The 15516-nt window shown below is 39.1% G+C and overlaps 1 protein-coding gene across 1 annotated transcript; it reads left to right on the top strand.

Annotated features, from left to right (window-relative positions):
- Window positions 1-7811: 7811 nt before the first annotated feature.
- Window positions 7812-8474, top strand: LOC131255025 (uncharacterized). Its single transcript, XM_058255723.1, has one exon. It carries the CDS (start codon window positions 7812-7814, stop codon window positions 8472-8474), a length of 663 nt encoding a protein of 220 aa, XP_058111706.1.
- The last annotated feature ends 7042 nt before the right edge of the window (window positions 8475-15516 follow it).

The following is a 15516-nucleotide window of genomic DNA, read 5'->3' as shown; positions in this document are numbered from 1 at the left end:
GAGAGAGAGAGAGAGAGAGAGAGAGAGAGAGCATGGAGCAGCTCTGAATTGTGCCACACCCACCCGTTCGAGTTGTGGCTGAGTCGTAGTAGAGCCAGACTCTGTCTGGATGTAGGAAGGACGAACAGAAGAAGAAAGGAAGGAGAGAAGAAGCAGGAGAAGAAGAAAAGGAAGAGAGAAAGGAATAGGGACGTGGGGGATGACCTGCTGGCCATGGCCATCGTGCCGCACTGAGACTCGACCCGAGTCTGTTGAGTTTGGGTTGCATCTGGGTTGAGTCTAGATACTCCTGGACTTTCAAGAAGCAAAGAAAAGGAGAAGAGAAGGGGAGAGGATAGAAGAGATAATAAAGAAAGAGGAAGAAAAGGGAGAAGCCGCCGCCACCATACGATCTGCACCGCCCTGATCTCGAATCTGTCTCAATCAAAAGGTTGTTGTACAATGCAACAGAGAGTGGAGGAAGAGAAGAAAGTATAAGGAGAGGGGTAAGAGAGAAGACAACAAGAGGAATGGTGCAACGCCATGCCGCACCGAGTCGTTACCAGGCCATGGATTCGAAGTGGGGCGAGTCCGGTCCACGTCTGCTGAGCCTAGCTCGGTCCTAGTCATATCAGAGAAGGACGAAGAAGAAAGAAGAAGAAGAGAAATGTGACAGAGAGAGAGGAAGAAAGAAATCGGCGTTGCTACGCTGAGTTGACTCGAAGTAAGTCGACCTAATTGGGTGGAGTTCAGTGCCTTGCTGGCTCTAGTTTAATTACTGGAAAAGAAGAAGAAAAGAAAGGAAAAGAATGAAGGATGAAAGATCAAACAAGAGGGAATGGGGGTGTTGTCAGGTCTTTGGCGAGTTGACTCAGCCGAGTCCATTAAGTTCAAGCTTATAGCTGATCCTAGTTCAAACGAATCAGCCCATCCTTGCAGTTACCGGTCCGTAACATTCGAGTTAGTGCCAAGTCACAACTACACTTGAGTTCGGGTTAGAATTGAGTCAAGCTCTTAAGGCGACCAAGTCAAATCGTTGTGGATAAGTTAACTAAATGAGTCTTTATTTACTACTTTTGAAATGGACTTAGATTTTATTCTAATTATTTTTCTATGGCATCCTATTTCATATCGAGTCATGGCCAAGCAAAAATCGGGTTGTGTTGCACTGATCAAATCAAGTGAACTTAAGTCGAAATAGATTGGGTGGTGAGGACTCGTATTTACTTCCCAGCTACTCGAGTGGTCAATTTGCACTTCTAAGATGTCAATCTTAGAGCGCTAACATCCAATCCTACCAACACTGAGGGATAATCCAACCCTAAGGTGAGGATCACCCTTCAAGCTTTTCTACATCATGATAATTAGCTTAGTTCATTAGGTTTGTTGATTACTTAATATGGTACAATGTGAAAATAATGATGAATGTTAGTTCCATTTGAGTAATCCCTTATAAATGCAGCATGTTTAGATTTAAATTCAAGTAATTTAACATGCTATGAATCACTAGTAGCCCTACTCTGATGCGTATTTTACATGTGTGAGTGCTAATGACATTGTACATGGCTCGTTCTACCACTTATGCTTATTTGATAATGTTTTAGAAAATCCTCGAACTAGTGGCCATTTATGTAATGGATTTTACGTTGTGGACTTACCACCTTGTGGATCATTTTTGCCTATATAGTTTTTGAGGAGTGATCCCTTTTTACCACACCATTAGGTGGAATATTTGGCCCTTGCGGCTTTTATGGAACAATTACCCCACGTGGCTTTAATGGATTATTTTATATAACTTTGCGGTGGTAAGTTCCACTTGTTAGACTATGATAGGTCACTAGTTGAAGAGATTACCCTTAAAACATTATATTTGATAGTTTCATGAGCCAGGAATGGTGGAATGGGACACTATGCTCGAGCTGTCGGCATATGTTGGGTGACAAACCCCCCATAGTGACCTTTGAGCTTTTTTAAAATGATTGTTCCAAATTAAAATAATAATGGTTGGGCTAATCATGTATTTTCATGGCACACGGACTTTACCGGGCGGTTGATGTAAGACACGGGATTTTTTTGGACCACTATGGGCAGTTTTGTTGCATAGTCTTTTCCAAGTGGCTAGTTCTCCTTGGGCATACCTTTGAGTACTTTTCCAGGTGGCTAGTTCTTCTTGGGTGATTTTTATTTCATACATTCATACCACTATGGGCGTCCTTGTTGTATGGACCTTTTCGGGTGCCTAGTCCTCCTTGAGCGTACATTTGAGTACTTTTTCGGGTTACTAGTTCTCCTTGGGCGGCCTCGTTGCATAATTTTTTTCGGGTGGTTAGTTCTCCTTGGGTGTACCTTTAAGTACTTTTTCAGGTGGCTAGTTCTCCTTGGGCGACTTTTTACCAGCTGGATGTGAATCTCCAAGTCTGTGAGTATGTGCATGCATCCATACATTTAAACAAGGTTATTTTGTGTAATTTATTTAATGAATGCGTATCTGATGAACCTTATCTGATTTCCATGATAATCATTATATAATATTTGTTATACACTGTCTCTGATAACTATGCTTAATTATTTTGATTATACGATAAATCTTGGGGGTTATACTTCACTGGGATAGCCATTGACGCTATCAAACCGTAATTAGTGTGCAGGAAACGCAGAGGATGCACATGTTGGTGTTCATGTGGAATAGGAGGAGCCAGACTACCTTGCGACTCTCTATCCCTGATTACATTCGTATTGAATTTGTAATGTATGCATTGTAAAAACTCAAGACATTAATTTGTACAAGTCTTTGGATAACCACTTGAAATCTTTGTTATATATATTTGGACTCCCTCTCATGCTTGATTTAATTATATTTCGCTAGTTTACTAACTCTAAAAAAAAAAAAAAAAAAATGTACGTGAAATTTGGGATATTTTAAAGGTTAACACTCGGGTTTTTGAAAAACGAGTAGTGTACTCGGGTTCCAAAAACCGAGGTGTTACATTTATGCTTAGAAATTACTCTGAAAATGATGTGGAAATATCATATATGAGAAAATAACGATACATATCAATTATGAAAATATTATAATTCCTCTGAAACACCTAAGGCGGTCATGTATTTCTACAAATCTTTCTTGAATTGCACTTGGGAAGCTGTAGTATCTAATTCAGCATCAACAATAAATCTGGCCTAGTCTAGGGTACCAGCCAACTCCTGCTCCAAGGAAACCATCACAGCTTCCTCTCTTAAAAGCTCTAACTTCTCAAGATCAGGAATACGAGCATTGTCTTCCATATCATCATTGATCTTTCTCATCTCCAATTCTTCCTCCTGCCTTTGGATTCCAAGATTAGCTAGCTATCTACTCCTTTAGCCTGGCTATAAACCAGACCATGCAGAAACTGCTATATGTGGCTAGCACTATAGTCATAAATGGCTAACCACTACGTTTAAATGGCTAGTATGCAGCTAGTTTTAATTCCGACATACAAAACGGTCAAAAACTGTCAAATAATGACTAGTTTCTTACCAACAGTTAGAAATGGTCAATTTTAGTTATGACCTTAGACAAAAATCTTCAACTACCCTGGCCTATATAAATTAAACTTGGCTAGTTCTTTTCATTATCACAAACCACCCGACTCACTCTCTCATATGAACTAATAAAGCTCTAAGTGTTCTCTGATCAAGCTAGCAATATTCAATACAAACCTAAGCCAACAAGCCCACAAGAACTAGATTAGTGTAAACAATTCGTTTTCTAACTTTCTTTTTGACTTGAGAATTTTCCATTAAGTTTTCAATTGTTGACAAATTGTGTTTACATACTTCCATTAGTGATTTTTTTGTGCTTGCTGGACGCAGAACCACACATAGGCTCGTCATATCTTAAAAGCTATTTGCCCACAACCTGTCACTAGTACCAATTACTTTGAGAAAGGACGAATAACACTTTAAAGACAATGTGATCATATATGCTTCAACATGTCCTTAATATTTTTGTGGTTTCTTTCCTCCTTTTTTATGATAATTATAAATCTTTAATTTGAGATTACCAAATTCTCAACAACCACGGGCAGCACCAAATCTGCATCGGATCGCTCAGGCTCGGCGCTGCAAGAGAGAACACATCTCGCACTGAGATGAGCAACAACCACGTGCCTCTTTTAATCGTGTCACATACGTTCGCGCGCAGGACAGTTAGGTATGATGCGCTCGTAGACTTGTAGTCAACTAAAAAGAAAAGCTATAGCAAAACAAAAAAAAAAAAAAAAAAGAAGGCACGTCTCATGTACCTGCATAACTGACGTTAACATATACGTGACTTCAAGTCGATATGACGTCACGTGCATGACTTCAACTCAACGTATACTTGCATACCTCTAATTGGGGAGATGAGCACAACCACATACTCGGTTTCTGTGGTAACCCCTCTGGTACCGAGATTCTTTTTGGTTGGCGCTGGAAACGGTCTGTAGGCTTGATCGTGTAGTATTTTATCCATGCCATTCATGTATTTTTAAGGATAATTTTAGCCCATGAGCAGAAAAAATTGACATATCCAGTTGTAAAGTGGACAAAGCCCTGAGAAAAAGTGTTTTTAACGCCCACCATTAAAACAACAAGTGGATAACAAAAGTTCTTTTTTTTTACTTCATCTAAGTCCACATGACCTGATCAATAAGTTGGATGGAAAACAAACATTATATTGAGCCCTGAGGAGGTTTTAATGTTAGGTGTTTAATCATCACTGTTTCTTATGGTGTGGTCCACCTAAAATTTAGGTCTGAGCTTGTGTTCTAAAATGATCTAAGAAAATGGATGGAGCGCATGCATAAAATGCATATATATCATGCTGGGCCGACATAGATTTTCAAGCACCGACCGGTGCAAACCTGTGAACGAGCCAGTACCGAAGCCGGGTCTACTCACACCTAGCACGCATTAAAGGAGAGAGCAGCGTCAACCACACGAAAGTCGATTGCGTCATCTCCGGAAAATAATCGGTCCAGTGCTCTGCGGGGGACCACCGTGATGTGTAGATGTTATCCACGCCGTCCTTCCATTTTGCCAAATTATTTTAGGTTAGGAACCCATAAATGAAGCAGATCCTAGGCTAAGTTGTCCATACAGGGGCGATTGAATACCCATCATTAAAAACTTCACGAGAGCCGCAGAAACTTTGGATTGAATGCTCACCGGTTAAAAACTTCCCAGAACATTATCTTTATTTTCTTTACTTTTCCTTCTCCGTCAGTGCTGTCTCTTCCTATCTCTCTGTTATCCTTGCTCTCTGTTATCCTTGTGATAGATAAGTCTCGATCTTCGGAACTTCTCCTGATGGAAGAGTACAACAAAGTCCCTTCAGTCGGTTGAGGGTAGAAGTGGCTGATTAGACGTGACATTCCCAGTGGCCCTAGCTTCTAAATTATAGAATTCAACAAAGTCCCTTCAGTCGGTTGAGGGTAGAAGTGGCTGATTAGACGTGACATTCCCAGTGGCCCTAGCTTCTAAATTATACAACAGCTTGAAATTCAAAATTTAAACCGAATAAATTCGAAGTACTGTAAGATCATGACCCTGATCATCAAAAGAAAATCCCAGCTCTTGAAAGAATTGGAAAAAAAAGATAATTTAGAATTTACAACGTGTCGCGCGCAGAAAAACAGAGAGAGGAGGAGAACCATGTTGCGGAGGTAAAACGAAGAAATTCAATTGGGTTGTACTGAGTGAACTTTGTTGGCTCCATCCTGAGTGTACGTGGTTTATCCACGCCGTCCATCCGTTTTTACAATTGAGTGGAGCGGTGAAGCTCAAAATTGAAGTATATCCAGATCTCAAGTGGACCGTACCACAGGAAACGGTGGGAATAATGATGTTGGCGTTGAAACCTTTTTAGCTCCTACAGTGATGTTTATTTGCCATCCAACCTGTTCAAAAGATCACACAGACATGGATTAAAAGAAATCATAAATATCAACTTCATCCAAAACTTCTGTGGCCCTCAAAAAAATTTCAATAGTAGACATTCAATTTACACTGTTTCTTATGATGTGGTCCACTTGAGATTTGTACGTGATTCATTTTTAGTCTCATTCTCTTAAAATGTCTGGTAATATGGATGGACGGAGCGGATAAAATACATATACGCTATACTAAGTTGCTCAGTCCCCAATCTGCTTTTTGTAAATCAAAGCAAAACGAGGATGCCTCTGTGGTCGAGTATAAACGAGGCCCGTAAACAGCGTTTCATTTTTAAACGGAGGAGCATTAAATGCTTTCAATCGAGCCCAACTTTTGCGCCAATGAAACGCGACCACATCACTTCAGTCGCAACATCGCTACTGAAGTATCCAGTAGCAAATCCACGACCGTTGAAAAAATATAAAAACGCGAAAAACACGGAGAAAGAAAGAAAGGGCGTCGGTGAGAACGTGATAAGAGAAAGTTAAAAAAACGAAAAAAAAAAAAGAGATTTCCCAATCTGCCTTTATAATCTGACCACAAATTCCTTTCTACTGTATATTCGAACCGTAGATTTTATTCAAAGAGAAGGTTAAAAAGGTAAATAAAAAGATCAGGTTTCAATTCCAACCAGCTGGACCTTAAGTTGTGGTCCATCCGGATAAAACCTTCCATTCATCATATTGATGAGAAATCCAACCCTTCCAATAGATTGGACCGTCTGTGAGGATAATATTCTGGGAAAAAAGATCCATGCATTCATTTTTGGACCACATTATGGAAAACAATTTCTATCCATTGATAAATGACAAAATACAAATATGGTCCACTAGATGAGATGATGTGGCGGATTTTTTTTACAGCCTGATTCTCATGGTACGAAAAAAATATTAGACAATTATACAAATGAAAGGTTGGATATTAGAAACGCATGGACAGTTATTTTGGTTCGACCCGTTGGACTTAGGACCACCATGTTTAAGTTGTGGTATCATCCACCTTAGATGTGTGACATGCATGTAAGTGAATCTGAACCGTCAAAATTGCGAGCCCCATCGTGGATGAACCACTTCACGGATTTACTCTAATCAAACGATCTTCACCGATTGATTCTTCTTCCAGAACTTGGACCGCTCTATTCGTAGGGAAGACTCGATGACCAGCAATTTTCAAGGTCATGATTCTTCATCCATATCTGTGTGATCATATAAACAGGTTGGATAACCAAAAAAAAAAGCCATCATTGTAGGCCCAAGAAAAATTTCAATGGTGGAAATCATTATTCCCAATGTTTCCTGGTCCAATTGAGTTCTTAATATGCTTCAGTTTTGGGATCAACACTTGAAATGAGCTGAAAAAACGGATGGACGGCGTGGATAAACAACATACATTCATTGTGGGCCCAACAGAGTTTACTCAGTACGATAAAAGCCTCGCGAGTAACTCAGCACGCAATCCGATTTCATGGTACACCAGCCAATCCGCTTCCAATTTTAGGGATAAATCGCTAAAATTATCTTTAAAAATGAAAAATGGATGGACGATGTGCATAAAACACATACATCATTGTTGGCCACAGAGCACCGACCACTAGCCAGCGCTAGTTGCAGCGTCACTAGCGGAAGCCGATTGCGTCCTGACCAACGACCTACCTCATTTTTGGTATACTGCCGTAAAATTATCTGAGAAAGTAGATGAACAGCGTGGATAAAACCCTTACATCACGGTGGGCCCCACGTCATATCACTAGCCAAACCGCGTCCGGCTTCACAATTTCCGTATAAATAGTCGGAGTCAGTGTGGAAGTCTTCATCTCAAACAACTTTGCTTCACAAGAAGAAGATAATTGTCTGTGAGAGAGAGAGAGAGAGAGATAGAGAATGGATGCCAGGCTTCACGAAGCAGCTCTAATGGGCGATGTTGATTCCTTGTCCACATTGCTTGAAGGAAATGCTAACATTCTCGATGGGGCAGCTGATTTTGCGGAGACCCCTTTGCACATAGCAGCTCTATTTGATCACGTCGAGTTTGCAAAGATTATCTTAAGAAGAAAGCCGGAACTCAGGCGTGTATTAGACTCTGAACGATCTTCGTCTTTGCATTTGGCGTCAGCAAAAGGGCATGTAGAAATGGTAAAAGAACTATTGGCGCTCGACGCCGATATGTGCCTTGTTCGTGATAAACATGGAAGGATTCCTCTCCATGTAGCAGCTCTCAACGGTCATAAGGAGGTCGTGAAGGTGTTAGTTGATAAAAAGAGAGCAGCTACTCGGGTCTTAACGAGTCAAAGGGAGCAGATTTTGCACCTTTGTGTGAATCATAACCGCCTTAACTCCGTGAAGTGGCTCTTAGATTGTGTACAGGATGGCAAAGATAATGAGTTTGTGAAAATGAAGGATGATGAACACAACACTATCCTCCATCTTGCCGTTGCTAAGAAGCATATCAAAGGCAGTATCCTCTTTTCTCCTCTTTATCTTATTCTTCTTCAAATTGGCAACGACATCTATATTGCATTATTTTTCACCATCTATCTTCATTAGAAGTAACCAGGAACTGAAAGTATCCATCTTACTTTCACTATTTGAATCACTTAGTTTAGAAGGCGAGAACTCGTGTACCTTGAATTTCTTTTCTTGTTTACATTATTGCATCATATTAAAAATTTTTACTTCACTCTTGGATCTTCCTAGCGTAGTTTTAAAGGGAAGAATGGGATTGTTGCAATGGTGGAGATGGACCGGAGACTTGGAATCTTGTATACAAGAGTGAGATTCCTAACCCCCGAGTAAAAATATTTCTTACCGGTGTGCCCCAAATGAAAGCTAGATAGCTCAGTTTTCTTTATGAGAAACCAGACTCTTTATTAAAAGAAATTCTCTCATAACTGCAATTTCTACACTAAGCAAGCCCCATTGGGAGCAACAACTAACACTATTGTTCTGATGCATTATGATGAGATTTACTAACAAAGATCAAAGTTTACATTTTCGCAAAATAAAGCAAGTATAAAATTCAATCATTCTTCCACAAAATTAGAAAATTTCAGATTTAATATTTCATGTTCCAAGCAAAAGTCATCATCCCACACCACATAATAGATATAAAATCATGAAAGAAAAGACCATGTGAGATGTAGGAACCTTGTTCGAGCGTAGGAAAAAGAATCCCAACATACAAATAAATTCCAGATTTAAGGTTTTAGGTTGAAAATTAGAAACTTAAGGTTTATAAATTGGTAAAAATTAGATTAGGCTTTAGATTTGGGATGGGTTACAGTTTCATAAAAGAGGTTTTTGTGAGGAAACAAAAGGGGAAAAAAAAATAGCAGAAGGGCTACCACGTGTGCACCCTCGCACGTGCATGCACACACCCATGCATACGGCCTTAGGAAAGGTTGTATGGATGGATTCTCTTAGGTTGTTTAGGTTGAAGGAAGAAGATGATCGAATACTTCTAAGGTTTCTTTTTTTTTTTTTGAATGAAAAGAAAGAAGAAGAATGAAACTTGAAGCTTACCTTTGGACAAGAAGAAAAGATAAGAAGAGATGATCGCCCTCGGGCTTCATACCCTCTCTGATCCATGGAGATCTTCAAGAATATATTTACCTGCAAATCACATGCATAAGAAATGAAAGAGAGAATTCTCTCTTGTATTTTCTTAAAAAACATGGGCTGGCGCTAGACGTCCCCCCCCCCCCCCATTATTTATATTTTTAGATGCTGAAATTTATAAAAATATCCATTGTCTGATGAAATAAAGTATATACTAAAAAAAAAGAATTCTAGAGTACCAAATCCAAATCCAAACTACTAATCAAGTCCAAAAAAATATATGAAACATAAATGCCTACTACTAGGTACCCATGTGCTCTAAATTTTAAGAAGATCAACGGTCCAATGGCCCACAGATGATGATTTGGTGATCATATGGGCCAACGGGCACGATCCAATGGTCCAATGCTCCTATGATCGCAACTCACATGCATATTCCCAGTGTGAGATCTTCCATATGCACGTACTACACATGTGGGGTCTTTAAAATGGCCTGCTGATGGTCCCCATGTACGGATCATCCATTCACAATGAAACTAAGGCCCTCCTCCTCTGGTAGACCCTATATGATGATCCAATGTCTTCATCAATCCTCTCGGGCTAAGAAAGATTCACCTCTAGAGAAGAAGAACTACGAAACCGCTTGAGAAGATCAAGGTCCAATCTGTAAAACTCCTCCTCTATGATCCACGTGCAATCTGAAGCTGGTATGTTCTTCCATTTGATAAGAAAAATTTGAAATCTCCCTTGTCTTGTGGAAACCATGTGGTGATCTAACACATCCTCAATCTTCTCTTTTCTCAGGTAATGATGGTATAGATGGTGAAGGATGGGATAAGTGGCTAGGCAAAGGTTAATGATTCAGGGACAAATCTAGTACAGTACTAGGATTTGTAGCAGGCCTAGTGGGTGCATTAATAGGTTCATAACAAGAAATCAGATAATCTATATTGATTGTAGAACTAATGCCCATGTTAGATGGAAGATCCACCACATACACATTAGGGCCCATTCTTTGCAAGATTTTATAGGGACTGCACTACGAGCTTGTAACATTTTAACAGATCCTTGGGAAAACTGCTTTAGTCATATACTAACCATAATGTAGTCACTTATTTAAAATTACTTGAACCTTTGGTGAGAAACAACATGACTTTTATATTGTTCATTAATCCTTCTTTAGATCTCAGCATGTAAATCATGGATATGATATACAAATGCAATTGCTGATTCAAATGGCCTATATGTCATGAACATGAGGATAAGAGTTATAGGCTACCCTTTTCCTTTGGCATCTCTATGACTGGATTGTGCACTAGTGAAGGCCTTAGTTTCACTACTAATGCATGGCTTAGCTCTAGAAGGAGTAAGCCTAACATTTGCATGAACCCGCTTCACGAACTAGGGTTTAACATACTGCTCTAGTTCCTACAATATCTGATAGGCATGCTCTAAGGTACTTACATTGTGAAGAATGAGCTCACGCTGGAGCTCGGATCAGAGGCCAGTTCTAAATCGAGATAACGTCACGATGGGGTCCTCTTAGACATTACATTGCATCATATACTTGTCAAACTTGGCAATGTATTTTGTCATGGGCATAGTTCTCTACCTAAGGGATTGTCATCGATCCAACATCTTCTAGTAGTAGGAAAGTGCGAGGTACTTCTACTTCAGGACCTCCTTCATCTCAGCCTAGAATGCAACGGGCTCTTTTTCACGTCTTTCCATGGTATGATCAACGTTAGTCCAGAGTAGCTTCGCTAACCCATTAATTTTATCTTAAAGAATTTGACTTGAAATTGTTCAAGCATATCATACCACTTGAAGAAGTGGTCCATGTCTGTTAAGCAATCCAGAAAAATATTAGGGTCTAAGCAACCATCAAAACTAGGGGTGTCAACATTAACACTCTTCATCACACTATCCTTAGGATAATAATGATCTTAGAACTCTTGGCAGGGTAGCTAGGCAGACACCATGGCCTAATCCCTGACGCTGGTACTTTACATGCCCCCTAACAGGCTCTTCCTTATCATACTCAACTTCAACTTATTCGTCATCTTGAGAATGACAATCGTCCCTAATATTAGAGTTAGCCTTACGGGATGCTTCCCACTGAGTTATGCATTGGGCACTAGCGATTATCTGGGTCATAGTGGTCTGCTGGTTGTTTTCAATATTTCTGAGGTGGCGGTTGATATTTTCAATAGCCTTGACAAGTTGTTCCATGTTCATCATGGGAGGAAGACCAAATCCACGACCTGTGCGAGTGTGCATACACTAAGAACCCTACTATACACAACCCTAATGACTACTAGACAAAGACGAGGGTTATGAGATGATAAAAGATAACTTCTATACCTAGGCATTACAATATGATGCACCTATACTTTATGTATGATGACTCTACATATTTCAACCCTTTAGACAGCCCTAAGAAGCTCCAAATTTTGCTAAACTGAAAACCCAACAACTAGGTGCCTTAAAAATCACTAAATCTAGAAATTCTAACAATATAGAACTTTTAGGATAGCAAAACAGAAGATTTAACAAGAAGTTATATGCAACATATACGCTCTACAATATGTTAAGAATTTCATCAAACACCTATCTTACGCTAGACCGAAGCTCTGATACCAAAATTGATGCATGATGAATGCATTATGATGAGATTTACTAGTAAATATCAAAGTTGAAATTCTTATAAAATAAATCAGGTATAAAAATCAATCATTCTTCCACAAATCAGAAAATTTCCTACTTAATTATTTAGGTTCCAATGAAAAGTCATCATCCCACACTACATAATAAATATAAAATCATGAAGGAAAATGCCACATGAGATGTGGGAATCTTGTTCAAGCATAGGAAAAAGAATCCCAACATACAAATAAATTCCAGATTTCAAGTTTTGGAACCCAATTCGGGCTTAGGTTCAAAATTAGAAACTCACAGTTTATAAATTAAGAAAAATTAGATTAGGCTTTGGATTTGGGATGGGTTAGGGTTTCATAAAAGTGATTTTTTTGAGGAAACAAAGAGTAAAGAAGAGAATAGCACACCAGTTGCCACATGTGCACCCTCACATATGTGTGCGTGTGCGTGTACGTGCGTACATCCCTGGAAGAGGTTGTATTAATGGATTCTCTTGGGTTGTTGAGGATGAAGGAATTAGAGGATCAAAGAAAATGAAGGTTTCTAAGGGTTTTTCCCTTTTTGGATGAAGACAGAAGAAGAATGAAAACTAAAAAAATAAATCTTGCCCCTTGAAATAAAGTGAACACTAAAATTTAAGAATTGTAAACTATCAAACTTAATCCAAACCACTAATCACATCCAAAAAAATATGAAAATATAAACGCCTACTACTAGATACCCATGTGGTCCAAAATCTAAGAAGATCAATAGTTTAATGGCCCACAGATGATGATGTGGTGATCAAATGGGCCGACGGGCACGATCCAATGGTTCAAAACTCTTATGATCACAACAGACATACATCTTCCCGTTATGGGGTCTTACCAATGCACATATTATACATGTGAAGTCTTCAAAATAGCCCACTGGTAGGCCCCATATATGGATCATACATCCGCAATGAAATTGGGGTCATGCTCCTCCTCTGGTAGACCATATATGATAGTCTGATGTCCTTATTATGTTCATAATCCAATGTTGGATTGAAAGAACAAAACAAACTAACCTAAGCCTAAAAGCTAAGCAAAACTTAAGCAAGAAGGTGACATAAAGTACTTCCCAAAGAACATGGCCATTGCCAAACATTATAGTGATTTCTACTTCTTGCACATGCTTGACGTTATCTGTGGTCACCCCCAACCTATTTCCATCATACGGCTGAAGGTGTATAAACTATTGTTTGCCACAAGTCTTGTAATTTGAAGACCTTAAAGTAATGATCCAATCGTTCACTTCATTGGCTTACTCTATGATAACACCTTTTCATGTGCAATGAACAAATGTCATGTTGATTGATTAAAAGATTTTTTATGAGATCCCCTGTTTTATCTGGTGTGTGATGCATGTGATCTATATATTGTCTGCTATGCATACATGGTTGCTGAAATGCGATGTTTGTTTTACATTTATTATATGCATATGATCCTTGAATGCTAGTTCTCTCAATTGCTTCAACTTCAATCAATATCAACTATTATGTTATCCTTTGAGAATGACTGACAAAAAGGGGGACAACAAATCAAACACCTCAAAAGAAAAATTGTGTGTGTATCTACTTGTGAATGTGAATGGTGATGCATGTGTTAGGGGGAGCAACTGCAACAAGGCAAGGGGAGTCTGCTGTTAGGGGGAGCAGCTACTGATTGTGTGTGTATATTCACTAGATATTGTGAAATTGTGTAAAAGGCATGTACACACAATTTAAGGTAGTTGTTTAGAAGAGTTTTAGGGTGTTTTGGTATTTTTTCATGTAATTGACAAAGGGGGAGATTGGAAGTGCCCGGGTTTGTCAATTAGCGTGATTGTTGAGTTAGCTAAACAGAGAAGCTCCATAAGAAGATCAATCAACTGTTTGCCTCAACTGGATGTGGGGCCGAACTCGCCACAGGTAAATCTTAGTCTCACATCCCATGTCCCAAAACACCAGGTAATTACAACCCTTAAAATTGATTAGAATATCATAGGGTTTTTGGGTTAGAAAACTTTTTTCAAACTTCAGAAAAATCTCTAAGATTTCTACCTCTGTCGATTTATCGATAGACTGATCGATGTAATCGAATAGTGTTCTCGATGTCCTCAAAACTAACTCGATAATATCGAAATGAGGACATAAGATGTCCAGCAACCGCATATACCTCTGGAGGAAATTATCGATGTATGGATAGCCATATCGATATCATCGAAATTTGAATCTCGAGTCTATCGAAATTGACGCGATAAAATCGACATCATATATGTTGTGTCCAAATTTCTGTTGAGGCAAATCATGAAATCTTCGATATATCGAAGTACCCCTCGATATTATCGGAATTCAAATCTCAATGATATCGGATTGGACACTCTGTTATCCAGTAATATTTTCAGGTTGTTTTATCTTGGATCGAGGGTCAATTTATAGAATCGATATTCCAATATCGATGATATCAAGGCTGAGTTGATTGCATCGAGAATGGACATAAACTGTCCAATAAGCTTACTGGAAAATCCTTTGGATTTATCGATCCATCGGCACGGCTATCGATATCATCAACATTCAAATTCCAATGATATCAAGTGTGCCTCGATCATACTTTTGACCTGAAATATTTTAAAGGCAAGTCTCTCTCATTTTCAAATGTCGAGGACTGGATCCTCGTGTCGATAAAATCGGAGTTCGAAATCCGATGACATCGATGCAGGTTTCGATTCCCTCGACCAGCTGGCAAAATGTTTCAAAAGTGTTTGACATTTGAGTTTGTGTCATCAAGCAGGCAGTCGATGCGATTGAGAGTATACGCTCGATGATATCGACCTTGATCGATGATATCGAACTCTGTCATAAATGTGACCATTTTATATCCATTGAACCTTTTGCCTATTTATAGAGAACTTGCCCTTAGTTACTAGTAGAGAAAGAAGAGAGTAATTTTGAGTGTTTAACCTTAGATCATATACCCAAAGCCTTTTCTCTCATGGAAGTTCATCCTTCAATCCACCCTCATCATTGACAATCAATAGAGTGGATTGGGGAATGAGCTTCCGCATTCAAGGATCCTCTAACTACCACCTTAATGGTAAATCATTAAGCTAGAATGCCTTGAATGCATAAATGATTGGAATCGCTCTATCTCCCTTATAGGAAAACATTAGAGAGTAGGATTCCATCATTACCTTAACCCAACCCGTCGCCATGTATTAATACATCTTCTGAGTTACAGTTCAAGGAAGCAGAAGATTCTTCATCAATAAAGGAGGAAATTTTTGACAACGCGCAGAATAGGGATCATCCACTTATTTATAAGTTATTAGAGTCTAGAGGACCTTTGTGATCATTACTTCTGTAGGATTGGGT

The sequence above is a fragment of the Magnolia sinica genome, chromosome 9, assembly GCF_029962835.1.
Source record: "Magnolia sinica isolate HGM2019 chromosome 9, MsV1, whole genome shotgun sequence".
Lineage (NCBI taxonomy): Eukaryota > Viridiplantae > Streptophyta > Magnoliopsida > Magnoliales > Magnoliaceae > Magnolia > Magnolia sinica.
The sequence above is the reverse complement of the archived record's forward strand: the minus strand, read 5'-3'. Positions and strand labels throughout refer to the sequence as shown.

Excerpts from the sequence above, each read along its gene's own strand:
- LOC131255025 (XM_058255723.1), top strand. The coding sequence starts at position 7,812 with ATGGATGCCAGGCTTCACGAAGCAGCTCTAATGGGCGATGTTGATTCC.